A 26909-nucleotide genomic window follows, 5' to 3' on the forward strand; every position below is an offset into this window, starting at 1 on the left:
ATTTTTTTGCTATACTGGCAGAGCTTGTGGTGCTGTTGGAGGTGGTGGAAGGAAGGTAGGTCATTGGGGTATACCCTTGAAGGGGATTTGGGAACTCCCACCCCTTTCTCTCTCTCTCTCTCTCTCTCTCTCTCTCTCTCTCTCTTTCTCTCTCTCTCTGCTTTCTAGTCACCTTGATATGAGCAGCTTTGCTCTACCATGTGTTTCCTGCCTTACTACAGGCTTAAAGCCACAAGGCCAAGTGACCACAGACTTTTGAAACCTCTTAAGCTGTGAGCCAAAATAAATCTTTCCTCCTTTTAAATTGTTTATCTCAGGCTATTTTGTCACAGCAGTGGAAAGCTGACTAATACACTTGGACTCTTAAGGTTTCACCCTGCATGTCCATAGGATCGTGTTCAACCCAGACTCTGGGGGACTTCTGTACAGATTTATTGATCTCTTTGCCTACATTATTGTCTCCTTTCTGGTACTCTGCCCTACAACTTATGGGCCTCATCTTCCTGAATAATAATCTCTGTCTGTTGAGTCCAGTTTGATTTCCCTTCTTTGTAACCCAATTCAGGAAGCCAAAGTTGATGGTAGGATTTACCTCACTTGATTTCTTTCTCTTGGGGATCACAGTCACACTCCATTTTCATTGTCCAAAAACTTTTTTTCATGTATTTTATCCAGTTTTCTAGTTGTATAACTTAGAATACCAAATCTAATACTTTATCAAAGGCTAATCAAACTTACTTTAACAGTTTTCTTATTTTTGCATTTTAAAGGTATATAATATCATCTGCAATGATTGTTTAATCCTTTTCAATATTCATACTTTATATTTAATTTTCTTGTCTAATTCATTGGCTAGATTTTCCAGAATAATGTTAAATAACAGTATTGATGTTTTCCTAGTATTTTCCCCTAAGGGCATATGGGAAATCATTTTATTGTATTTATCTTTTATTTTTTTGCAGTATTAAGGATTGAACCCAGGAGCATTGTACCACTGAGCTGCATCCTAAGCCTTTTTATTTTTTGAGACACCAGGTCTCACTTAGTTGCCTAAACTGGTCTTAAACATGTAATCCTCCTATCTCAGCCTTCTCAGTCACTGGAATTATAGGTATCCACCACTGTGGCCCGCAGAAAAACATTTTTAAAAGATAATAGTTGGCTGAGGATGTGGCTTATTGGTACAGCACTTGCCTATCATGAGCAAGGTCCCAGGTTTAATCCCCACCACTGCAAAATTAATAAACAGCTGCACACAATGTCACACACCTGTAATCCTTTGGGAGGCTGAGGTAGGAGGATTGCAAGTTCAAGGCCAGCCCCAGCAACTTATCGACAAAAAAAAGAGGGGGACTGGGATATAGTTCAGTGGTAAAATGCCCCTGGGTTAAATAACCAGTTCCAATAAATAAACAGATAATAGTCAGGATTGTGTTGGGAAAAAGGACACTATCAAATGGTATTGGTGGAGCTGTAAATTCATATAATGATTTGGGAAGATAATCTGGCCGTGTCCAATTAGCAACTCTACCTCTAGGAATCTATTTTACAAATGCTCAGGTATCTATGTGTAGAATTATTTGTTGCAATATTATAAAATAAAATAATTGTGGGTCGATGTTGTAACTCAGTAGTAGAATGCTTGTGTAGCTTGCCTAGCATGTGCAAGGACCTAGGTGCAATCTCCAGCATCACAATACATAAAAAAAATAAATTTAATTAAAAAAAATTAAAATCGTAAAGTCATGACCCACTTACCTCTTTTCGAATGAGAACAGACAAATGATTAGATTTCAACTGACAGGATATGAAAGTGAAAAGATTGGGTATTGATTTGATGTTTCTTCAGCAATATTCCCAGATGTCTTGTTTCTGCAGTTGTCTGACATGGTCCTGAATAATTCTGCCTCTGTTGGCCTAGCATGCCTGGTTTATCTGTATTCTGGACACTCAGCAAATCTAGGTCTTTGGGCACATAATGAATATGTGAAGTCCCTAACCTCTAGCCAAGTGACTCAGTCTTTTTTATGTAATAATTTTGAAGAGGTTTGTGATTTTGAAACCCATTATTAGCTAGAAACTTGATTATATCAAATGTGGAGCAAGCTGCATTATAGACATAAGTTCTTGGGCACTAATCTACTATTATAATGCTCTTCATCTCTGTATATGTTTGTATTTATAAATTTGTTACAGTACTACCATTGGTGGTTCAGTGGTAGAATTCTTTCCTGCCCTGAGTGAGACCTAGATTTGATTTCTGGCCAGTGAACTGCTCAATTTTTCCATTGGGGTTAAACTTTTTTTTTTTTTTTTTTTTTTTTTTGGTGGTGCTAGGGATTGAACCCAGGACCTTGTGTATCATAAGCAAGCATTCTACCAACTGAGCTATATACTCAGCAAGGGGGTTAAACATTTTTGATGAAAATCACAAATTAAAAAATTTGATAGAGTACTGAATTGTGGCTAATGTATTTTTATTAAAATAACTTCTCAGCCACTTTGGTATGGTTAGCACTAATGAAAGCAGGCTTAGCAGATTGCATATTCCTGAAATTAGGGGGCCTCATAAACCTATTCATATTTTTAGGCCATGATCTCACTTTCTGCCATTATTTCATTTTCTGCTGAATAATTTTGATCCATAATGACTTACCACAGGATATATAAGTATTAAAGTTACTGCAAAACTGCTACACAGAAATCTTACTTTGGATGTTAAAATGGATATTTCACAGTGGATTGAGTCAGAGAAATACCTTCATAAAACTGACTGGCTGTTAATTAGAGATTGGTGGAGAACTTCTGACATCATGAAAGATACCATAAAAGTTACTTAGCCTGGGAAGAAATGACTCACAGCTAAGAATGAACATGAGTGAAAGAAACATCTGGAAGACTGCCACGACTTTAGGGGATATAAAGGGGAAAAAAAATCCTGCCAATATACCAACATTAGAAACTAATGATATGATGAACTTGATTGCACTGATTCTATTAATGTTTCCTTATAAAAATGTGTTTTCCCTGCTAAATTGAATATTCTTATTTTTTAAATAGCCAGACAGTAGATGGGCATTCTTTTATAAAAAGACATGACAGAAATGAAAATTCAGCTATTTCAGTGCTGAGGAATGAGGAGTTGAACTGAGAGCCTCATAAATGCTAAGCATGTGCTCGCCCCCTGAGCCACCCTCAGCCCCATTGCCACTTTCGTCCCTTGATTTCAAGCACTGAATATTCTAGCTGTGGGGAAAAATATAGCATCATATTTTGATCAGTGCTTTTAAACACATATATCACATCCTATTGGATAGCACCTAATCTCTTGAGGTATCTTCTCTCAGATGGGGCCATGGTGGCAGCTATGTCATGTGATGTCTTCTTCCATATTGTGCCAGAAGTTCCGGCATCTCAGACTCATTAAAAATGGCTTACCCTCGAGTTCAAGTTGCAGTCAGTCAGTGAAACAAATTTTAGAGCCATTCCCAGGTGCCCATGCTGGCACATTAAGTCCAGAATCGCTGGTAACTGCACCTGTATCAATTAATTTAGCCTATTTCAACATTATATTCCTTAGAAGTCCTTACCAAACATATTCACAGATTTGTGCCAAGGTAACTTAGCAGCAACATTTTGTATACTTGCACACTTGCACTTTTTTTTTTTTTTTTTTTAAGTGCCCCAGGTAGTAGCAGCAGTCATGGAGAGAAATGATGGGATTTTGCATCTGTTTAGAAGGTAAAGCAACAGACAGCTGGTAGGATGGAGATACCCATTTCCTGAGATGGCTAAGACTATAGGCAAGGCAGGCTTAGGTCAGGGTTGACAAAGACTGATGGACATGTTAAGCTAAGATGCCTATTAAACATCTAAGTGGAGGCGCTGGTAAGCAGGTTTATGAGTCTGAAGTTCAGGGATGAAGTCAGGAGCTGGAAATGTAAATTGGGGAATCATAAACTCAAAGATGGAATTTGAAATTATGAGACTGGATGGGATCCCTAGGGATCTTCTCTTTCTCTGTCATTCCCTAGAGAAGGTATCTGAAGCCTGGGGTGTTTCATCACTTAGAAATTAGGAAAGTGGAGAAGAATCAGCAAAAGAGACTGCAGAAGTGACCAGGAATGTAGGAGGACCATGCAGGAGTGGTGTCCTGGCAGTCAAGTGAAGAAAGTGTTTTAGGATGAAGAGAGTGATCAGCTTGTTGGTAAAATGAGGACAAAGAAATGACCATTTGTATTTGACAACATGCAAGTTACTGACCTTAAAAAGAATGATTTTTAAAGCCAGATGCAGTGACGTATGCTTGTAATCCCAGCTACTTAGGAGGCAGGAGAATTGGATCACAAGTTCAAGGCTAGCCTGGGCAACTTATGAAGCCGCTGTCTCAAAATAAAAATAAAAAAGGGGTCTGGGATGTCACTCAATGGTAGAGCACTCAAGGTTCAAAAAAAAAAAAAGAATGGTTTTTGATAGGTAGGAATGAAAAAATGATTGGAATGGGTTCAAGAGAGAACAGAAGAAGTGAAGACAGCAGATACAAATAACAAAACGAAACTCTTCCGTGAATTTTGTGTGTAGATGTAAATCAAGGGGAGGTTTTTGTTTGCTTATTCGTTTGTAACAGGAAATACTAGAAACCATGTTTGTACAATTTTAGAAATGTTCCACTTAAAAAGGGGGAATGATTTTGAGTTGGGCTTGCTTAGAACGTATTTCCTGCCTGGCTGGAGTTCTATGCACATCTCTCCTGAGCAATTCTGCATTTGCTTCTGCAAGATGCCCCAGGGCCCCATCAGCTCAGGGCTAGTTTTTGTGTTAATTTTTCAGGTTGAGGTTTCCCACACCAAGGAGGTAAAATAAATTTGGACTCTAGAATCAGATAAGGCACATTCTTAGATTTGAATATCTTGCAGCTTTTTTTCTCACTCAAGACCCTACAAAGACAAACTTTGTTGGCCTTTTCCCCAGACTTAAGGACAAAACTTTTCACTAAGGTCACACTCCTGGGAGGGTTCTAACTTTCCACCTCTCATACTTGGGGGTTTGTTACTGATAAAAACCTAACTGAGCCAGGTAAGCCCGTACACACCTGAAATCCCAACCACTCGGGAGGCTGAGGCAGGAAGATTGCAAGTTCAAGGCCAGCCTCAAAATATAAATAGTGACTCAAAAATATAAAAAAGGGGCTGGGGGTGTCTCAGTGGTAGAGCCTTCCTGGGCTAAACCCCAGCACCACAAAACAAAACAAACTAACCAAGCCCATAGTCATTCCTGGCCCACACTCCTGTGCTTCTTGCTCTGGCTCTGCTTCTTCTTTCTCTGTTGGCATCTGGGGATTTCTTATTCTTTCCTGCAAGCTCAGCCATAACACATTCAATAAGTTTGGGTTATATTTTAGTCAGCATCTCCAGGGATTTGTGCCAGAGAAGCATCTGCACTTTCTCAACCATCCATTTTGTTGGAACCAGAATCTTTCCCCTCACTCTTCAGTTAGCTGATTCCTGGTCACTTTTGAGGTCTCAGCTTAAATGTCACATCTCAGGGAGGTATTTCCCTATCCCTTTCCATCCAGTCTAAACTAGTTTACCCTTTATATGACTTATAGCACCTTCCTTAAGTTAAGCAGTTAACTTGCCATTGAACTTCCTGTATTTCGTGCCTGATTCATCCTCTAGATTCAAAACTACATGAAGGTAAGAATCAAGTGTGTTTAGTTTCGCATTTAGATGGAAGACTCAATAAAGTTTGCTGATGAAACAGAAAAAATTTTTTTTATAAATACTGGAGATTTAACCCAGGGGTGCTTTACCACTGAACTACACCCCCAGCACTTTTTGCTTTTTATTTTGAGACAGTCTCACTAAGTTACTTAGGGCCGTACTAAGTTGCTGAGGCTGGCCTTGAATTTGTGACCCTCCTGACTTCCAAGCTGCTGGGATCACAGGCGTGTGCCACTGCACCTAGCAAAACAAAAATTTCTAAAAATCTAATAACATAGTATGGTATTAAATAATGTGTCGAAGCCCATTATTTCCTGTGTCTTGGGGACTATATTCTTCAAGAAGAAAAGGGGTTTGATGGAAAAAGAGGCTTCTGGTCCTGATTTCAGTGCACTCATGCTAGAAGGGGTTGCTGTTGGGTCCCTGATCACCCCGTGTCTTCTCCCCACAGGATGGAGATCTCTACTCATCAGTCTCACCTCCTGCAACAGCTGAATGAGCAGCGCAGGCAAGATGTGTTCTGTGATTGCAGTATTCTAGTTGAAGGAAAGGTCTTCAAAGCACATCGAAATGTCTTATTTGCCAGTAGCGGCTACTTCAAAATGCTTCTTTCTCAGAATTCCAAGGAGACAAGTCAGCCAACCACAGCCACATTTCAGGCTTTCTCTCCAGACACTTTCACGGTTATCCTGGACTTTGTCTATTCGGGCAAACTCTCTCTTACTGGACAGAATGTCATAGAAGTGATGTCCGCTGCAAGCTTCCTTCAGATGACCGATGTCATTAGTGTATGTAAGACTTTTATCAAATCTTCCTTGGACATTAGTGAAAAGGAAAAAAGATCGCTACTTCAGTCTCTCAGATAAGGATGCCAATTCTAATGGCATAGAGCGTTTCTGCTTTTTATGGGGGCAGCTGGCGAGAAGAAAAGCAGTTCCCCACACTCTCACCTCAGCCCAGATCAAGGAGCAGGTGTAGTAAGTGGAAAGCCATGGGGTAAGTATAGTTACTCTCCAGCCTCCCAGCGGAGCACCCCACTCCCTGTGGCCAAGCATGAGCAGAGGAAAGAGTCCATTAAAAAGACCAAGAATCTACGACTGTCACAGCCTTCAGAAGCTGTTCAGTACAAGTCAAGCAAACGAGAAGCACGCACATCCGATCCTTCTAGCCATGTTTCCCAGGCTGAAGAACAAGCGCAAATTGACACAGAAATGGACTCTGCTTCTGTCGGCTATCAGTATGGTCAAGGATCTGATGTCACATCCCGAAGTTTTCCAGGTACTCAAAAGGAGTTTGTCTCTCTAACCAGGTTCCAAACTGCTATTACAAATCCTTTCTCAACATGCCCTAATTTTAGGTGTCTCATAGGCAGTTAAACCAAGTGATTTTTTTAAAGCCATACTTTTATGGTGAAATGGATTTTATAAAAAAAGGAATTTAAAATGTCTAACTTGAAATAATATTGGATACATTTAATGACATTCAATAGAATGTTGATGGTCAAAACATAAGTTTCCAAACCTGTATCTTGATGTTTGGATTACTATTAAATGTTTAAAATCTTTTCTAAATGGTTCAATCTCTAAGATATATATTTTCATTTTACATAGTTTTCCCCGTGTCTTCACTTAGGAGGAGTTTTTGTCAACATATAAGTACATAATTATGTGTGTGTGGTGGTAGGGATGGAACTCAGAGCCTTGTACTTGCTAGGCAAGGACTCTACCGCTAAGCCACACCCCCAGGCCCATAATACATTTTTTTTTTTTAATTTGTAACACACAACTCATACATTTTTTTTTTTTTAATTTGTAACACACACACAATTTATATCATAATTCTTTAGCAGACCACTGTACAACAATATAAGCTATCTCTCTTGCCCTGTGGTGGTACATGCCTGTAATCCCAGTAACTCTGAGGATTACAGAGTGAGTCAGAAGGCTGTCAGAAGGATTGCAGGTCCAAGGCCAGCCTCAGCAAATAAGTGAGGTTCTAAGCAACTTACTGAGACCCTGACTCAAAATATAAAAAGGACTGGGGATGTGGCTCAGTGATAAAGTACCTCTGGGTTTAATCCCCAGTGCAAAAAAAAAGACAAAGATCTCTCTTTCTTTCTCTCTTTTATTTTGAGACAGGGTCTTGCTAAATTGCCCAGGCTGGCCTCAAAAATTTTTTTTTTTTTTCCTTCTACCTTAGCTTCCCAAGTCCCTGGGATTACAGGCATGTACCGCTACAGCTAGCTCATTTTTTTTTAATGATAGTAAAAAAATATAGAAAGAGTATGTATCCTACCCCCACCCTCATATAGCTGAAATAGAGAAGGATTAGAAATATATATTATCCAGTCTTTTCCCCCAATTAACTAGTTTATTGTTTATATATAAAAATTTTAATAAAAAGAAACCCCTGAGTATTTTAGGGTTTAGAATATATATTTCAAATTTTTCTAAGATAAAAAACATACAAAAGGATCTTTGAAACAAATTTGTTTTTGGACTGAATGTATACACTTTTTTTCTTGTCATGTATACACTTTTTTTTTTCTTGTATACTGAATGTATACATTTTTTTTCTTGTTATTTCCTTAACAATATGGTATCACAACTGCTTATATAACATTTATAATATGTAACTATAAAGAGTATTAGGTATTATAAATAATCTAGAGATGTTTTAAAGTATACAGGAGAATATGCTTGGATTATGTGTAAATACTACAGCATTTTATATAAAGGACTTGAGCACCTGTGGATTTTGCATCTGTCAGATGTTTCCTGGAACTAGTGAAGTCTGGGGCTAGAGGTGTAGCTTAGTAGCAGAGTACATACCCAGCATGTACAAGACCCTGAGTTCCATTCATAGCACCACAGGGGAAAACAAAAATTGAGGTTTGCCTCCAATTACAGCTAACAATTATCTTTTTTTTTCTTTTTTCTTTCTTTTTTTTTTTTTTTTTAACTGAGGATTGAACCCACAAAGGCTTTACCACTGAGCTATATCCCCAGACCTATTTTTAGACAGGGTCTTGCCAAGTTGCTGAGACTGGCCTCGAATTTGCAATAGTCTTGCCTCAGTCTCCTGAGTCACTGGGAATACAGGCATATATCACTGTGTCTGGCTGCAATTACCATTTTGTATATAACTATGTGTGTACTTTAAAACCAAATATTAAAGATCCTTGAAATTACAAGTTACATGATAAGTAAAGGCAAGGTGATAAAAAACATAAAACATAAATAAAACAAGTTACATAAAAGCTTGAATATTAGTGTGGTGACACATACCTATAATCCCAGCAGCTCAGGAGGCTTCGCCTCAGCAACTTAATGAGCTTGAAGCAACTTATTGAGACCCTGTCTCAAAATAAAAAATGCAAAGATCTGAAGATGTGGCTCAGTGGTTAAGTGCCCCTGGGGTCATTCCCCAGTACCAAAAAAAAAAAAAAAACAAAAGCCAACCAAACAAACAAAAACTTGAATATTAAATGTTTTAATTTTAGATTATGTCTATAATGTTAAAATCCAGTATTAGCAGGGCACAGTGGCACATGCTTGTAATTCAGCAACTCAGGAAGCTGAGGCAGGAGGATTACAAGTTCAAGACCAGCCTCTGCACTTTAGGTAGACCCTAAGTGACTTAGACCCTGTTTTAGAAAAAGTAAAAATCAGAAAGGGCTGGGGATGTCAGGGATATGATTTAGTGGGTAAGCATCTCTGGGTTTATTCACCAGTACCAAAAAAAAGGAGTACTATCTATTTACATTTAAAAATGTAGTGACTCTACTATGTCAAATGAAAACAGGTATAACAGTCTAAATTTACCTGAACTTTGTAAATTTATCAAATATTGAAGTTATAGTTCTGCACCTAGGAATACACTGACAATTCTAGTCTTAATAAAATGTCTTTCTCCTTCCTTTTAGCTTTCCGAGGTTGAACTCACCAACTCCTTTTGGATTCTTTATGTTAACAGAATTGTTATGATCTCTCCAGTGTTTTAATCAAACTGTCTTGTGACAGATGACCTGCCCAGGATGCGATTCAAGTGCCCGTACTGCACACATGTCGTGAAGCGGAAAGCGGACCTCAAGCGACACCTGCGCTGTCATACAGGAGAAAGGCCCTATCCATGTCAAGCTTGTGGAAAGAGGTTTAGCAGGCTAGACCACCTAAGTAGCCATTTCCGAACAGTATGTATATGATCTTCCGTCATTTTGCTTCTTGAGAAAATGTGCGTTTATCTGCATTAGGATAATCCAATTTAGGGGGCAAATCTTTTCACATAACTCTACCATAGGAAAAATTCTTTGAAATTATGCACAAAATGCATAATTTTATACATGTAGATATATTGATTTTTAGTCTCCTTTGAGACCTCTAAGTAGAGTTCTTTTGATGCTAGTTTTATATTTACATTTTAATTCACATTAAATGTTTTTATATTTTGATCTGTTCAGAGCAAAGATAACGCAAATGTACAAATGTTTAAGTGTCTAGGTCAGAATCATCGCTTCAGATATTCAGCATCTACCAGCAATTCCTTGTCTGGTAGTATCTTAGTCTAGTTGCTGCTGTCTAACCTCTCTCCACTACATCCCCTTTCTAGTCTTTCTCCAGCTTCTCTCCATTCTTCTCAAGAAAGGGAGCCGCTCCCAGTCAAGGATTAACTATTAGCAGTCAGAAAAATTTGTTCTTTGATGCCTTGGGGGTTTCATAAGATAGTGACATTGGAATTGTCCTGCCCTGCATCTTGGCAACACAGTGTTTTCCTGAAATCTGTGTTCTCTCACCTATACTTATGTTCCATTTATAAGAGTTCTTTTTAATTTTAAAGAACAGTGGGTCACTTAAAGTGATTGCTTCATGCATTACTTTATAATTATTTATTCAACAAATATGCATTGAGCACCTACTATATGCCAGATCCTTTTCTAAGTGCTAGGTATACAGCAATGAGAAAAACAGGCAAAATCTCTGCCTTTGTTAATCTCATGAAACTAGAGTTTTAAAAACTAAAAAGTTTTTGGTGGTTCATGCCTGTAATCCCAGAGACTTGGGAAGCTGAGGCAAGAGCATCACAAGTTCAACACCAACCTCAGTAACTTAGTGAGGCCCTAAGCAACTCAGCAAGACCGTGTCTCCAATTAGGAAATAAAAATGGACTGGGGATGTGGCTCAGTAATTAAGCACCCCTGGGTTCATTCCCTGCTACCAAAAAACAACCTTTCTTTATTACAAAAGCAATAAATATGTATTATTTAAAAAATAAGAAAATAGAAGTAAAAATAAGAAAGTAAAAATAGCATTTTTATCACTCCAGTGTTAATAGTCTTAACAATTCTATTATATATTCTTCCAGAATTTCTTCTATGGATATAAATTTTTTTTAGCCCCATATGAGATCATACTGTACATGCTATTTTGTAACCTGCTTTCTTTAGTGAATAATCTCAAAATTTCCATGTCAATAAAATTTTATCTAATGCCCAGTCCAGTTTCAAATTTCCACCTAGTCCTTCCCAAATGTCTCTTACAGCTGGTTTGTCCAAGCCAGAGTCCAATCTAGGACCATGTATTATCTCTCTGCTAAGTCCCTTAAACTTATTTTTCTTTTACCTTATTTACTTGTTGTAGTTGGGGATGAAACCCAGGCCTAGTGCATCCTAAGCATATGTTTTACCAGTGACTGCACCTCTACTCCACCTCAAGTATATTTTTAATCTAGCACAGTCTCCCCCGACACACTCTTCCCCTACCCCAACACTGACTTATTGAAGACAGCCAATGGTTTTTCAAAACACCCTACCTCTGGTTTGTCTGCTTGCTTCCATATGGTGTCATTTAGATTGTTCCATTATCCTCCTTGCAGTTTCTATTAACTAGAAGTTTTATCTAAAGTCTTAATGAATTTAAGTTAAACACTTTCACCTAGAACACATCAAAGACAAGGTTGTGCATTTCATGTTCTGTCATATTAGAAGAGATATAATGTCCGGTGGACCCATCATTTGTGATGTTAAGATTGATCTCTTTCTCTGTGGGTGATGATCATGTAACTCCACCATTGTACATGTCAAGGTGCTGCCTTGTGCTGAGAAAGGAGTTTTTGTGAAAGAATTTTGGCATCATAGAATTACCCCTTTCCCCATCAACCATTCATTCAGTGGTATTAGCAGCGATTGATAATCTCTGTTAGAATTAATGATTTTACTTAGAGTTGTGGAATGATTTATTAATTTTATCATTCCTTCTACAGTTAGCTGGAATTCAATGAAGCAAAGTTTTCCTTTATTGCCTGGGGCTAGTTGGTTACTTTGAAACATAGTTCCTACAGGAGAAGGAGTATAAATGTTTCTTTCTCTTTCTCAATTTTCAAAAAATGAAGAATTGATTAAATAGCAGCCTCAGTGACATTATCTGAGCTTTCTCAGGCTTTGCTGTTGTAGATATCATAAAGTATTAGGGGTTTTTATTGTTTCATTGTGCTTTTTGATACATTTCAGAGTTACATCCAGAACATTCTCTTCCTTGACATGGCTCTTTTGTCCTTTGGTCACAACCTGTTACATTGGAAAGTGTCCTACTTCTCTGGCCCCAAAAGAGTCCTAGACTTTCCTCATATTTTCCCTGCCATGGAAGTGGAATTAGCCACTTCTTCAAGGACCCTGGTTCCCTTCAGGGAGGGCAAAATTAGAGACCAAAATTTGGGCACTCACTGTTATGGTGGTGTCATCTGTCTTTTTTTTTGGCGGTGCTGGGGATGGAACCCAAGGCTTTGCATGTGCTGGACAAGCCTTCTACCACTGAGCTACATCCCAGCCCGTCATTTCTTTTAAAGTATTTCAGTGGACTGAGCAAGAATATTTTTTAATTATGAGTTCATGTTGCTGTTTTCTGTTTAAACATTGTAGTGTTTCACTTGATTTCTTTGACTTCATAATTATATTGGAACTCGTGAATCTTTGTCAATACTCTGTTAACAAAAACACCACCACATACGATACCAATATATTATTCTCCCAGGAGAAATAAGGATTCTTACCAACTGTACACTTTTAATATTTGCTATTTAATGTCAACAGTTAAGCAGAAGATAATAACTGTCCTGAATGGCGTTCCATACATTTTCTTAGATACTTTACCAAACTAAATTAGTTTTCTTGGATTTTATTTAACTGTGGTGAACTACTTTCATACTGTTCTGATTTTTATTTAAATGAATATTCCATAAACATTAATCCATCATTATACAATTAATTCTCATAATTTTTAGAGTAGAATTCATAATCTACTACTCTTAACAGCTATCGAACAAAATTGTTTACTACTAACTATAATGATAATATGTAGTCATTCATCAGTTACAACTTTTTAACCAAAGCATTTCACACCTATTAACTCATTTGGTCCTCATATCAACCCTGTGAGTTGTGTCCCTATTAGCAATAAAGAATCAGGCCAAGATAATAATAGGTTAATGTGTAAAAGAACCACCATACAGGTTGTTTGTGACCAGTGCCCATTCGGACTAGTTAGGCTTCCCATTTTCCTGGGGGTGCCCATATCATACAGTTAAATATTTTGACTGTCACCTTGAAAGCAGGATAATACTGCTCCAAGTTCAGGGTTAATTGACAAAGATAATAAGTGACAAAATGAGGACTAGAACACAAGACTTCTGATTCCTAGTGTGGGCCTCTTCTACCAGTTCTTTTATTAATAGACAGCTAATAATCCTTCTATCCAAAAATAGTGATTAATTTATATTTGAGGATAGGCACAGTGGCACATGCCTGCAATCCCAGCAGCTTGAGTGGCTTAGGCAGGAGGATCATGAGTTCAAAACCAGCCTCAGCAATTTAGCAAGGCCCTAAGCAACTTAGCAAGACCCTGTCTCAAAATAAAATATAAAAAGTGCTGGGGATGTGGCTCAGTGGTAAAGTGCCCCTGGGTTAAATCTCTGGTTTAAAAAAAATGAATAAATAAACAAAATAAAAATTAAAAAAATATATAAGACAAATTTTTCTTTCTTTGGCTAAATAACACAAAATTAATACATAAACAAAAGGATTTTTTCTCTCTGAATTAAAATATGTCAAGTCCTGCTGGGTGCAGTGGCAAACACCTGTAATCCCACAGGCAGGCTAAGGCAGGAGGATCACAAATTTTGAGGCCAGCCTGGGAAACTTAGCTAGAACCTGTCTCAAAATAAAAAAGAAAAAGGGAATTAAGTGTGGTGGCACACACCTGTAATCCTAGCAACTCAGGAGGCTGGGACAGGAGTATCTCAAGTTTGAGGCCAACCTCAGCAACTTAGCAAGACCTGTGTTAAAATAAAAAAGGGTTGAGATGAGTTCAATAGAACACCCCTGATTTCCATTCACAGTACCATAAAAAAATAAAAAAAAAGAAAGTGAAGTCCTTGAAACAATACATGGCACTTATTAAGTGTTTGCAATTATTATTATCCTGGGACGATGTCCCTTTTTACCTCAGATATCAAAATACTGTTGGGTTAAAGGATATATGAAATTATTCAGTATGTAACATTAATAATAAAACTACTATAGCCATTATTTAGAGAACATGATATTTAATATTTCTGTGACGTCAGTTTATTCCCCAAACCTTTTCTAATGATTAGATGTTAATTTGAGTCTAATGCATCGCTTTGAACATCTTAAGTTTATGAACTGATACCTAAAATATCAAATTGTCCTGCTTTTGAAAAATCATTTTCATCACTATTTAAATCTCTACACAGATTCACCAGGCATGCAAACTAATCTGCAGAAAATGCAAACGCCATGTGACTGACCTAACAGGGCAAGTGGTACAGGAAGGAACCAGGCGCTACAGACTGTGTAATGAGTGTCTTGCTGAAGTTGGCATAGACAGCCTCCCCATTGATTTGGAAGCTGAGCAACATCTTATGTCCCCATCAGATGGAGATAAGCATTCCCGATGGCACTTGAGTGAAGATGAGAATAGATCCTATGTGGAGATTGTAGAGGATGGGTCTGCCGATCTGGTCATACAACAGGTTGACGATAGTGAAGAAGAAGAAGAAAAAGAAATAAAGCCCAACATTAGGTAGCTGTAATATGAACCAACAGAGCTGGCATGTCTGCAATTTACATTTACTTCCTGTATCTCTCCTTTCCATGGTCAGAGTCTGGTTAACAAATTTATCATACTGACGTAAAAGAAATGACCTGAAATAACTTGCATGCTTTCTGAACAGGCCATTGCATCCATTCTGAACTTTGTTGCCCTAAAATATGTTGCTGCACTGGAAAGAAAAACCTAGCTTGAGTTGGCATGATGGATAAACAGTTACCCTCTTACTTTATTACACATACCTTCTTTCTTTTAATATTGAAAGATTTACTTAGCAAACTTTCTTCAAAGAAAATATTTTAAATAAATTTATCATAGCCAAACTTTATATAAGACAATGTTAAGGTGTTTCAAAGATATATACACGACCAATATCAGTTTCACAGGAAAAACGGGTAAGGGCACATTTAAGGGTCTGGCAACTCACCTGCCTGAACTAATAAGTCTTTTCTATTACTTTCAGATCTGAAGCAACCTATCAGTTTTCTGGTATCCTAAATGGTTATGATTAATACCTAAAGACTAATATTAAATGTTTGAATTTGTTCATATTTGAAATTTTTGTCATTAAATTAAAAATGACTTATGTAGTCAGTATTGTTTAAAAGAAGAAAAACCAAAGATTATATACAGACATCACTTTTTTAAAATAGGAAACATACTGCCTAAAAGTCAAGGTAGTTTGTAAAGAAGATCTGTCAGTAACAGTTTTCTTCCTCTCTAAAGGACAAAAAGAATAAAATTTAAAAAATAAACTAGGAGGTTCTCATCAGTTCTTAAGAATAATTTCTAACGTTTATCTAGTGTTATATTACCTTAAAGTGTTCTGTCACATATTTTCTCACCTAATGAGTAAGGGAGATATTACTTCTGAGGACATTAAGGTCAGAAGATTTAAGTGGTACAACGGATGATTGGGCAGACTGTGATTTTAAGTAATCCTCTTTCATCAGTCTCTCCTGGTATGTCTCCTGAAATGACGAGTATTGAAATCAAACCTCACCCGCCTGCAGTAATTATAAAAATCAGAATTGGAGTTAGAAAATACATCATAAGAATCCAAATTGGAAAATCCAGGGCTAGGGATATTGCTCAGTGGTAGAGTGCTTGCCCAGCACTTGCAAGGCCTGGGGTCCATCCCCCGCGCACACACGAAGAATTAAAAAGTACGAAAGAAGAATTCAGTCACCTTCAACAACCTGTATCTTTATCTAGAGTTATTCAAAAGACTTACTGACATATTTTTATGTCAGATTATTTATATGTAAATTTAAAATATGAAACTATTTGAGCAAATTATTCTCGTCAATGCTTTGAGCATTTTTGCATATCTTCTTTATATTTTTCACGACAAACTTTTGTCCTAGGATACAAAGTTTAAACTTCTCCCCAGTATGAACTGTGAAACATTTCAAAATTACAGCAAAATTGGAGCAGCATTGTTTTTAGTTCTAAGGATAAAATCTAAATATCAGAACAATGGAACCTCATGAAATTCTCTGTGCTGGCCCAGTGGTTCGCACCTGTAACCCCAGCTACTTGGGAGGCTAAAGTGGTAGGATTGCAAATTTGAGACCAGCCTGGGCAACTTTGGGAGACTCTGTCTCAAAATCAAAAATTAAAAGGGCTGTGGATACAGCTCAGTGGTAGAGCACCCCTGGGTTCAATCCCCAGTAGCATACACACACAAAAAAAGGGAGGTCTCTACAAGTTATCACAGTGAAGTTTAATATAATTAATTTAATTGTGGTATATAGTGAGGCTCCATGTATTATACTGTATTTTTTAATACCATGACATACCTCAAGATGATATTTTTGTTATTACTTTCTCTTATTCTTTAATTAATGATTGTCCTTGATACCAGCTTGTAGGGCACAATACTTAATATCTTTAAAAAGTTTTTTTATAAATAGATGACTAACTACTTTGTTTCATGATACTTAATTCTGAGTCTTTTCCAAGATTGCCCTGATGGCAAATTTCCAGTTGGTTCAAGACTGGCCAGTGTATATTGAATTCATTGGTTCTTCCAACATGACCATTCCTAAATCAGGATTCTTAACCACTAAGTAATATCTAAAAAGGGAGGCACTGCCTGCCATTCTATAGTCTTACCAGAGTGATACTAACATCTTTTAAAATTATGACCTGATTTTTAGTTGTTGGGGCCAATAGGAAAAATGACTGATTTGAGCTTCGTTCATAGAAATGAAGTAGTGCTTGCATGTATATACCCTAATGCACTTTAGTCTATGATCTAAATATTCTTTTATGCTATTATCTTCTGCATGCAAACTTCACACACATCAGCATGAACTTCAACAATGTCCACTGAACCCAGTGCTACCAGCACTTTAATTGCCTTTTCAGAAATAATGCTTTCTCATAACTGTTTATAACAGGCATCAAACAATCCCCACCAAACAGCTATCAGATTCACTAAACCATCTATTCTATCATTTTAGCAGCATAAAAGAAGAACATTTAAGAATGTTTGCAAGTTGTAAATAATGACTCCAATTATCATATCAGATGTATCTAAGACTTCAGAGAAAATTATTTTCTAGAATGAAACTGTATATTGATGATTTCTGAGAAAATTTAACTCTTCAGCTTTTAAATGTGGGAAAATGCTAAAAAGGGATATAATTTGTTTAAATAAGCTTTATTTATGCCAAGGATTTTCTTTCTTTCTTCTTCTTCTTCTTCTTCTTTTTTTTTTTTAATATCAAGAAAATAATGGGAGTTGGTTAGGCCAAAGTTTGCTTTTGCAGAAATGCTGTTTATTATCTTCTGGATGCCCTTCTAACTTTATTGCCCTCAAGAGTGTCTGGTTGATGGGATGAAGTTTTGCAAAAATAAACCACTACTGCAGTCATGTCTAGTGTCTGGAAGAAGAAAAATAAACCAGATCATCAGTTTAAAAAAAAAAATTAACCCAAGAAACTCTTCAAATGAATTGTTTCATAGAGAAGTTCATCACTGGAGGAAGAAGCTCAAAAACCAAGCTGCTGTGGCTTATGTCCTCCCTGCACCTTTTCCCAGACACCGCGGAACTCGGGAGCATAAAATTGCAAATCATGGAGCTAAATCACTTCTTGAATTCCCTTTGAGCATCAGAATCACTTCATTACTCCTATTACTGACTATATTTATAGGAAGATAACTAAGATAGGGTGTCTTAGCAGATCACATCCTTAGCATATGATGTTCCTTGTATAATCATGAGATATTAAAACTTTTAAGAACAAAAGTTTTAATATTTTTCAATATTATATTTTCGAGTAGTACAATCAAAACATAGTTACTGCTTCCTATGTAACCAAGTTACTGCTTAACGGTTGAAAAATTTTTGGTGCTTCAGTTATTTATGAGCTCAGAACTCAATTCTTTTTTTGGGGGGCGGCGGGGTGCTGGGGATCGAACCCAGGGCCTTGTGCTTACAAGGCAAGCACTCTACCGACTGAGCTATCTCCCCAGCCTCCAGAACTCAATTCTTTACAATTATTTTGCTAAGTCATGCTAAGATATATTGAAACTTCTACTCATATTAGTTTTTTAAAATGTATTTTGAGTCTGGAAATTTGTAGTTAGGAAATCCCTAAAAGCACTATGGCATAAAAAGACATACATAACTGAGAACAGTGACAATAAACAGGTACAAGAGGACCAAACTCTAGATTATCCATGAAAAGTCCTATGTTATTTTATATTAGAGTGTATCAGTATTAGTATTTATCATTTATATAGCATTTTATGTCTTCAAGTTGTTTAATAATTTTTGCTCTTCTTTACATTTCTATGAAGTAGGACAGTTATCCCACATGAAAGGTAAAGAAATTGAGGCACAGAACAGTAAAGTAACCAATTTCAAACAGCCAGTGATTCTATGGCAAAAATAGGAATGAGAATGATCAGGTTTTCTGAATCCTAGAATATCAACTTAATTCAAGGGTGTGTTGTATCTCACTCTATTTTATAAGGTGGTTTTATACAAGTAACAGTTCACTGTTTTAAAGTTGTTTAGTCATTGTATGTGGATAAATCCTATACAGAATAAATGTTACATAAAGAATGTGGCTTTAGTTATGAAAGTTTAAGTGATAAAATTCAGGTTATCACAGAAATGGCAATATTTAGCCAGCTGTTTCATACATTGTGAAGTATAATTAAAATTTTATTTTGATACAGGAATTTCTTAACTATTCATGCAAATGGAACCATGAATAGGCCAGAAAGATGAAATCAACAGATGCTCTATAAACTTCATTTTTTTTAACATCAGCTTTCTCCCCACAGAACTTTATTAATGCCAACAGTAAGTCAAATATTTAAATATAATGTTAATAAGCCATGCAAAGCAAGAGATACAAAGGTATTCTTAAAGGCATAATGTTTAATTTTTTTTTTCATAATGGGGATAGAACCCAGGACCCTTTGCCCTTGAGCTACATCCCCAGCCCTTTAAGTTATATATATATATATATATATATATATATATATATATAATGCATATTGTATAATACATATGTGTATTTTTTTTGAGACGGGGTATTTTTGTTTGTTTTGTTTTTTGGTTTTGGTACTGGGGATTGAACTCAGGGGCACTTCACTACTGAGCCACAGCCCTATTCCTTTTAAATTTTTTTTCTTTAATTTTGAGACAGGGTATCCCTTAGTTGTCTGGGTTGGCCTTGAACTTACAATCCTCCTGCCTCAGTCACTTATGTTATATAGTTTCTTTTCCCCACTGGAAATACCTTTTTTCTTTTTTCTTTCTAACTCCCACTGGCAACCCCTAGTGCTAGGATCCAACTCAGGGTAAACACTCTACCAACGAGGTACATCCCCAGCCCAATTGCATACAGCTACTTAATTCCTTTGTTAAGGAGTAACTTATTTTTATTTGGCCAGTAAGGGAAAAAAGTAGAAAAATAATTGTTTCTATACCAAGGGCTCTCAACCTTGGCTACACATTAAAATCACTTGCAGAGTTTTAAAACATGTAGCTGCCAGCTGTAGCTCATTGATAGAGTTAGTTGCCTATCATGTGCAGGGGCCTGGCACAACAAAAAAGTAAAACACGAAGCTTAAGCAAGTCAGAATTTCTAGCAGGTTGGGCCTGGCATCAGTGTTTTTTCAAAAACATCCCAGTGTTTCTTATATGCAAAATAGACCCTCTAGTCAAGGTTCTCCTCTGTCCTCCCCATAGACATGTTAGGGAAGGGTGGTAGGACTATCTGATCCTCCTGGCCAGTGGGTCTCAACCCTATCATTAGGGAAAATTTTTAAAAATACAGATACATGGGCCTGGCACAGTGGCATATGCCTGTAATCCCAGCAACTGGGAAGCTAGGCAGGACAATCTCAAGTTCAAGGCCAGCTTCAGCACTTTAGACCCTCAGCAACTAAGTAAGACCCTGTCTCAAAATTTAAAAAAAAAAAAAAAAGTTCTGGGGATGTCCTTTGTTGGTAAAGTGCCCCTGGTTTCAATCCAAAAAATAAAATAAAAATGTGTGGGCTGGGAATGTAGTTTAGTGGTACAGTGCTTGCCTAGCATTTACAGGGTTCTGGGGTCCATCTCCAGTACTGCAAAAAGAAAATAATAAAAAAATACATCGGTATATCGAGTCCAGGAAAATATAATTTTTGTGACATTTCAAGCCACTGTATGTTCTCTTATCTGAGTTATTATGAGGGTCAGATAATCAACACTCAGTAGTACGTCTTAAAATGACCCCTTTTTACTTTGGGATGCATTTGCATTTTATTTAATCAAGGGTATCACACATTATTGTACTTTAGACTGATAAAAGAACTACATTATGAATACATGGCTGAAACAATATCCCAAATTTGCTTTAGTTTTCTTTTAAAAGAAAGAACCAGTATACTCTTCAAGCACTGTGATGTTCAATTGATACACATTAGCATTCCATTAAAGAATGAAACGGAATCAATTTTATTTCGGTAAAATGTAATACTAGCTGCCTGTGGTGGTCCACACCTGTAATGCCTGAAGGCAGGAGGATCCCAAGTTTGAGGTCAGCCTCAGCAAATTAGGGAAACCCTGTCTCAAAATTAAAAATATAACACTAGAGAATTATAGGCTTGCACCACCGCGCTCAGCAAAAAGATGTTATGTTAAAAAGCCTTTTGAAAATTTTGGAAACAAAAGCCATTTTCTTCTTCACTTTACTTCTTCAATTATTGCCATAAAAAAAGATAACAAAAAAAAAAAAATAGGGCTGAAATGGTAGCTCAGTGGTAGAGTGCTTGCCTAGCACGTGTGAGGCACTGGGTTTGAATCTCAGCACCGCATATAAATAAATATAAGTATTGTGTCCATCTACAACTAAAAATATTTTTTGAAAAATAAAGTTTTCAAAATAACTTAAAACATGGCCATGCTCATTTAAAAGCTACATTTGCAGTCCACACGACAAGTATATTCCTTGAGTATCCTACACAAAATAATTAATTCCAATGACAAAATGGGACTTTCTTGCATAATTCAAACATGCTGAAATAAAATACAGCTACTGTGCCTTTTATTGTGTATTGAATTGACTTAAACTTTTTTCTATATCCGGAGGGAAGAGACCCATAACGAGCGCAGGCAGTGGAAAATTCGTCCTTGAAGCTTTCGCACCAGACCATCCAATATGTTGGGTTCATGTCAATAAAGTGAAAACTTGTCCCCCACCCCATGGCGGTATTTATTCAGGCTCCGCGAGTGACCAGCACAGCTTCATGTCTTATTTCCAGCGAAGTCGACACCAGTGAGCGGAAAGAACCATGGGAACCTTTCTTTTTCTTTTCCTTTTCAGTCCTGCGTTCCCCTGCAACTACTTTTCCTGGAAATTCATGCACAGTCCAGCAGCTAGGTCCCTGGAGAGGCCGGGGGCCTACCAACACCCCTAAATCTCGGCTCGGAGGAGGGGGGCGGTGGACGTATAGAAATTTTTCTCCAGTGCGTCTAATAAAAAAGTCCATGTTTATAAAGCTACCGACTAGATTTCGTTGCTATCTCCTGTTACAACAGGTGAAGCCCCGCGCGGGGTCGCACGCCTGTAACCCTGGCAACTAGGGAGGCTGAGGCGGAAGGATTGCCTCAGCAACTTAGCGAGACCCTGCCTCAAAATTAAAATAGAAAAGACTGGGGAGGTACTCAGTAGAGCGCCCCCGGGTTCCACCTCAGTACCAAAAAATTAAGATTGGAACAACAATAAAAGAGGAGGAGCGGAGGCTGGTGACGTTGGTCTGCTATCCCACAGACCTCGCCACGACTGGGTGAGCAGGGACTGGAGCTCTGGCCTTCGGACGCGGTGGCTGGTGCCTGGCAGCCCCCTCCTGCCCAGAGGAAGCCTAGCCTAGCTCTTCAGCGCTCCAAAAGCTATTGGGTGGTCGTGCTGTTACATACGGCGCGACACAGCTCTGCCTTGTCCCTGACGTCACCTGCTCCCTGGAATACAGCCTGCGACCCGCTTCACCGCGCCAGCCAATAAGGAGAGTCAGGGGTCTGCAGCCCCGCCCACAGGAGCCGCGAGGAGATTCCCCGCGGAGCCCGACTCGGCGCTGGCGGCTGGGGCAGGGCCACCTCTGCCTATCTCCCGGGTTACCCAGAGTGCCCGCCTCTGCGCTGTTGCTTTTTTACCTCCTCTCTCCCCTTTATGTATATATATATACGAGATAGTGGCCAAGACGAGAGTTAGGAAGTTACAGGAAGGAACCGGAAAACGGAGACTCTGGTCCCTACGTTTATGTCGCACACAGATGTAAATACCCACCTGTTGGAAGGTGAGGCACGCACACCGACTTTTGGAACCCCTGCCACGTGTTTGGCAGAGGAATGAAATGAAGTCCTGGAGGAACTTTTATATTCCAGCGAGGTCAGTGTAACGCAAAAAGCACCAAATATCTCCATTTGTTCATTCCACTAATACCCTAGTGCCCACCACTTGTATCCCCCCTGCATAGAATTCAAATAATTTGGGCAGGGACTATGTAACATTTGTTAACTTTGTTTTCATACAAAAGAATATAGATAGCGTGCAAATAACTGCTGATTTTAAAAAGTGATTTTTAAAATTTTTCTGGTATGTCTTGAAGAGTAGAAAAGACATCTAATTAGACTAGTATAACAACGGGTTGTGGGGAGAGAGTTGATCATTGCAATTAAGGAAAACTCGCTGGAGGGCTGAAACAGGAAGATCACTTGAGCCCCAGAGTGTTCGCTGGAAAGAAAAGAAAACTAGCAAATAAAAGGGTGCTAATGACAGATAATGAGGAACATGGAACTTAGACATGAAGACATAACATAAAGGATCCTCTCCCTAAGGAGTATATTGGCAAGGGCTTTGGAAGCAGGAAGACCTGGGTTAAGTGCCATTTAAAAAGACTACTGTAACCAGAAGGCTCAAAGGTGTACAAAATAACCCGTATTTGCCTTAAGGTACTTGGAATTCGGAAGGGGAGTTGTGACTACAGGTATGGACTTAGAAAATTGCAAGCAGCAATTTACCTAGAAATCTAAACTGTGGACAAAATGTTAAGGGGGCTGGGGCCTTCTGGGAGACCGAGGCAACACGAAGACCCCCCTCCCCCAAACCCTGATTCTTGCAATCAAGTCAGAAAGATTTCAGATAGTGTCTTCAGAGTAAGAGTCATGAATTTGTTGAGGGGATAGGGAAAGGGAAAGGGGACACTCTTAAGGGAGAAAATGGGTCCTGACAGAGGGAATGGTTCTAATTCGATTCTTTTTTTATTATTTTTTTTAATTTGTAGATGAACACAACACCTATATTTTATTTCTTTATTTTTATGTGGTGCTGTGTATCAAACCCAGTGCCTCAAATGTGCTAGGCAAGTGCTCTACCACTGAGCCACAACCCCAGCCCCTCTAATTGGATTCTTAACCATAAATTCTTACAGATTTTATGGTTAGGAGGCATTATCCTAATCTCCCTGCTTTTCAAGTTCTGGTCTGTGAAAAGGGTCACAAAAATCTGCCCCTTTAGGGTAACTTGGGTTCCTCCTATTGACAATATTTTGGACTTGCATTTCTCCTGTAGATAACAGTTAGGAATGTAAACTGTCCACTTAAGCCAGGCAGGACTGCAGGTAAATTGCTTCTTGTGAAAAAAAAAGCATGTGGGGTCAGCACAAAGGCCCCATTTTATGGAATTATTCCCTTAACTTCATTTTCCCACCATTCTCAGCTCTCTGTTCCCTATCAAAAGTACTTCATTGGAACTGAAAGAACTGGATAAACCAGGGATCAAGCAAAAGTCTTAAGTCCAAATGACTTCCATTTTGGGGGGTGAGGGGTGGGGGTGTACTGGGGATTGAACTCAGGGGCACTTGGCCACTGAGCCACATCCCTAGCCCTATTCCCCTATTCTGTATTTTATTTAGAGAGAGTCTCACTGAGTTGCTCAGCACCTCACTTTTACTGAGGCTGGCTTTGAACTGGAGATCCTCCTGCCTCAGCCTCTCAAGTCACTGGGATTACAGGAGTGTGCCACTGCACCCAGCTTCCAAATGATTTCTAACTGCATTGAAAGAGGACTGGGTGTGTAGCTCAGTGGGAGAGCACTTGCCAAGCATGTGTGAGACCCTGGGTTCCATCCCCAGTACCACACCAAAACAACAACAACAAAACATCTTGTAATGTATGAAATAATCTGGGGCTAGGCACAGTGGTGCATGTCTGTAACCTCAGCAACTTGGGAGACTGAGGCAGTAGGATCACAAGTTTGAGGCCGGCCTGAGCAATTTAGGGAGACTTTTGTCTTAAAATAAAAAGGGCTGAGGATGTAGTTCAGTGGTTAAGTACCCCTCAATTCCATCCCCGGTACACCGCCCCCACACACATGCACACACACTCACCTCACAAAAGAATTGGGCAATAGAATAGACAAATCTAGAGAATGGAAAATAGATTAGTGGTTGCACAGGACTGGGAGAAACGGGGAGGGAGACTGCTGAAGGAGAGTGTTTTCTTTTGGGGGTGAAGATGTTCTTAAGTTGATTTTAAATGTTGCACAAGTATGAATATGGCAGTCTGCCTTGATCCAGGAGGGTTATATCCCAAAGTTCCCAGTGGAAGTATTGAACCGTGTGTTTACCTTGTTTTTTCCTACACCTACATACTTACAATAAGCTTCAATGTATAAATTAAGCCTAGTAGGATATTGACAATAACTAGAACAATCGTAAAAATATATTGTAATAAAAAGTATGTAAATGTCTTTCTTTCTCCAAAATCTTATTGTCCTCATCTTTCTTGTGATGACATGAGATGATACAGTGCCCCCTGATGAAACGAAGAGAGGTGAATGATACAGGTATGGTGACGTGGTGTTAGCTCTCATGTAAGGGTCTCTTGAACACAAGCACTGTGCTACCACAACACGAGAGCTGATGACCAAGACAGCTACTTAGTAACTAATGGCAGGTAAGTACTCGTACAGCATGCACACAACACAGAACAACGTCCTGGGCCAGACGGAGTGGGATGGCATGAGATTTCATCATGCTACTCAGAACAGCATACAACTTAAAACATATTATTTCTGGAATTTCCCATTTAATATTTTCAGACTGCTGTTAATACAGGGTAATGAAGCTACAGAAAGTAAAACTGGATAAATACTACTGAATTAGTTATAGATATATAGTTATATATATATATATATATATATATATATATATATATATATAGTTTATTTGTTTGTTTGCAGTGCGGGGATCAAACTGGGGCCTTGCACATACTAGCAAGGCCAAGTCACATTCCCAGCTAAACTGTACATTTTATTTTTTTTACTTGTTTTCTTTTGTTATATGTGACAGTAGAATATTTTGACATGTCATACCTACATGGAGTCTAACTTTCCTTTCTTGTGGTTGTACATGATGTGGAGTTACACTGGTCGTGTATTCATATATGAACATAGGAAAGTGATGTACCATTCGTTTCACTCTTTCCCATTCCCATCCCCCTCCCTTTCCACCACTCCCTCCTGTCCAATCCAGTGAACTTCCACCCCTCCCTCCCCATTGTGAATCAGCTTCTGCATATCAGAGAGAACATTCAGCCTTTGTGAACTGTACCTTTTAAGTGAGTGGATTGTATAGTTAGTGAATTATATCTCAATAAAGCTATTACCAAATAATAAAATGAAAACAAAATATAATCTGGGTAAAAATTCACAAGTAGGAAGGAAATGGTGAGTCATGTGGTATGGATTCTGCTGGTGGGTGGTAGAAGGCAGGCTGCACTGGTGGTAAGAAAAGACCCTGGAGAACTCATAGGAAAAAGATAAAGGTGGAAACAAAATCACCCAATAATTTGTGCAACCTTCTTACTGTGATACATCCTTTGACTATGTAATACTATGAGTTACAAGGCAATCACAAATGGACAATTAAGTAGAGGGCAGTCTCCTAGAGAAGCAATGGGTTTGATATAAAGGGAGGTGCCCAGCTTTTAGTGTAGATGTTCAACTAGCAGTATAGGAGGGAAAAAAAAAGATGAAACCAGGCACTGTGGCATGTGCCTATTAGCCAAGGGTTAGGGAGGAGGAGCAAGAACTTCGCAAGGTCGAGGCCAGACTCAGCAAATTAGCAAGGCCCTAAGTAATTTAGCAAGATCCTGCCTCAAAATAAAAGGTGCTGGGCATGTGGCTCTGTGGTTAAGCGCCCTGGGTTCAATCCCTAGTACTCTCCCTGCCCACCCCCCCAAAAAAAATACAAGGGAGTTAAGGCAGAGAGGTTAAGTAATATGCCCAAAGGGCACTTAGTAAGCGGCAGAACCAAGACTTGAGCCCCAGTGATCTGGCTACAGTTTGCTATTAACTACTGCTCCACCTAATGTCCTCGAAGTAAAATGTTAGCATAGTAAGCTTTATACTCTTTGACTCCAAATATAATTATAAAATTACTTTCTCTTATCCTTCAAAATAATAAATATCCTTACCTTCTCTAGCAATGCTGGGGACACTTGATCTGAATTGTTATTATTTCCCTTTTAGAGTCAAAGAAACAATCTCGAACAGGT

General features: G+C 38.4%; 2 protein-coding genes across 2 annotated transcripts in view; one reads left to right on the forward strand and one right to left on the reverse strand.

Moving 5' to 3' along the window:
• ZBTB8A (zinc finger and BTB domain containing 8A) overlaps positions 1-14297 on the forward strand; it is a 41547-nt gene extending 27250 nt beyond the window's left edge. The window contains 4 exon segments of the mRNA XM_079152337.1: positions 6175-6559; positions 6561-6624; positions 6627-7001; positions 9746-14297. Of these exon segments, the coding sequence (XP_079008463.1) occupies positions 6175-6559; positions 6561-6624; positions 6627-7001; positions 9746-9927 (1006 nt within the window). The 3' untranslated portion in view covers positions 9928-14297.
• A 141-nt stretch (positions 14298-14438) lies between these two features.
• The window catches only part of ZBTB8OS (zinc finger and BTB domain containing 8 opposite strand), a 47068-nt gene continuing 34597 nt past the window's right edge, over positions 14439-26909 (reverse strand). Inside the window, exon 7 of the mRNA XM_079152389.1 lies at positions 14439-14753. Coding sequence (XP_079008515.1) covers positions 14667-14753 — 87 coding nt within the window. The 3' untranslated portion in view covers positions 14439-14666. The remainder of the gene's footprint in view (positions 14754-26909) is intronic.

The sequence above is a fragment of the Sciurus vulgaris genome, assembly GCF_902686455.1.
Source record: "Sciurus vulgaris genome assembly, chromosome: 1".
Taxonomy (NCBI): Eukaryota; Metazoa; Chordata; class Mammalia; order Rodentia; family Sciuridae; genus Sciurus; species Sciurus vulgaris.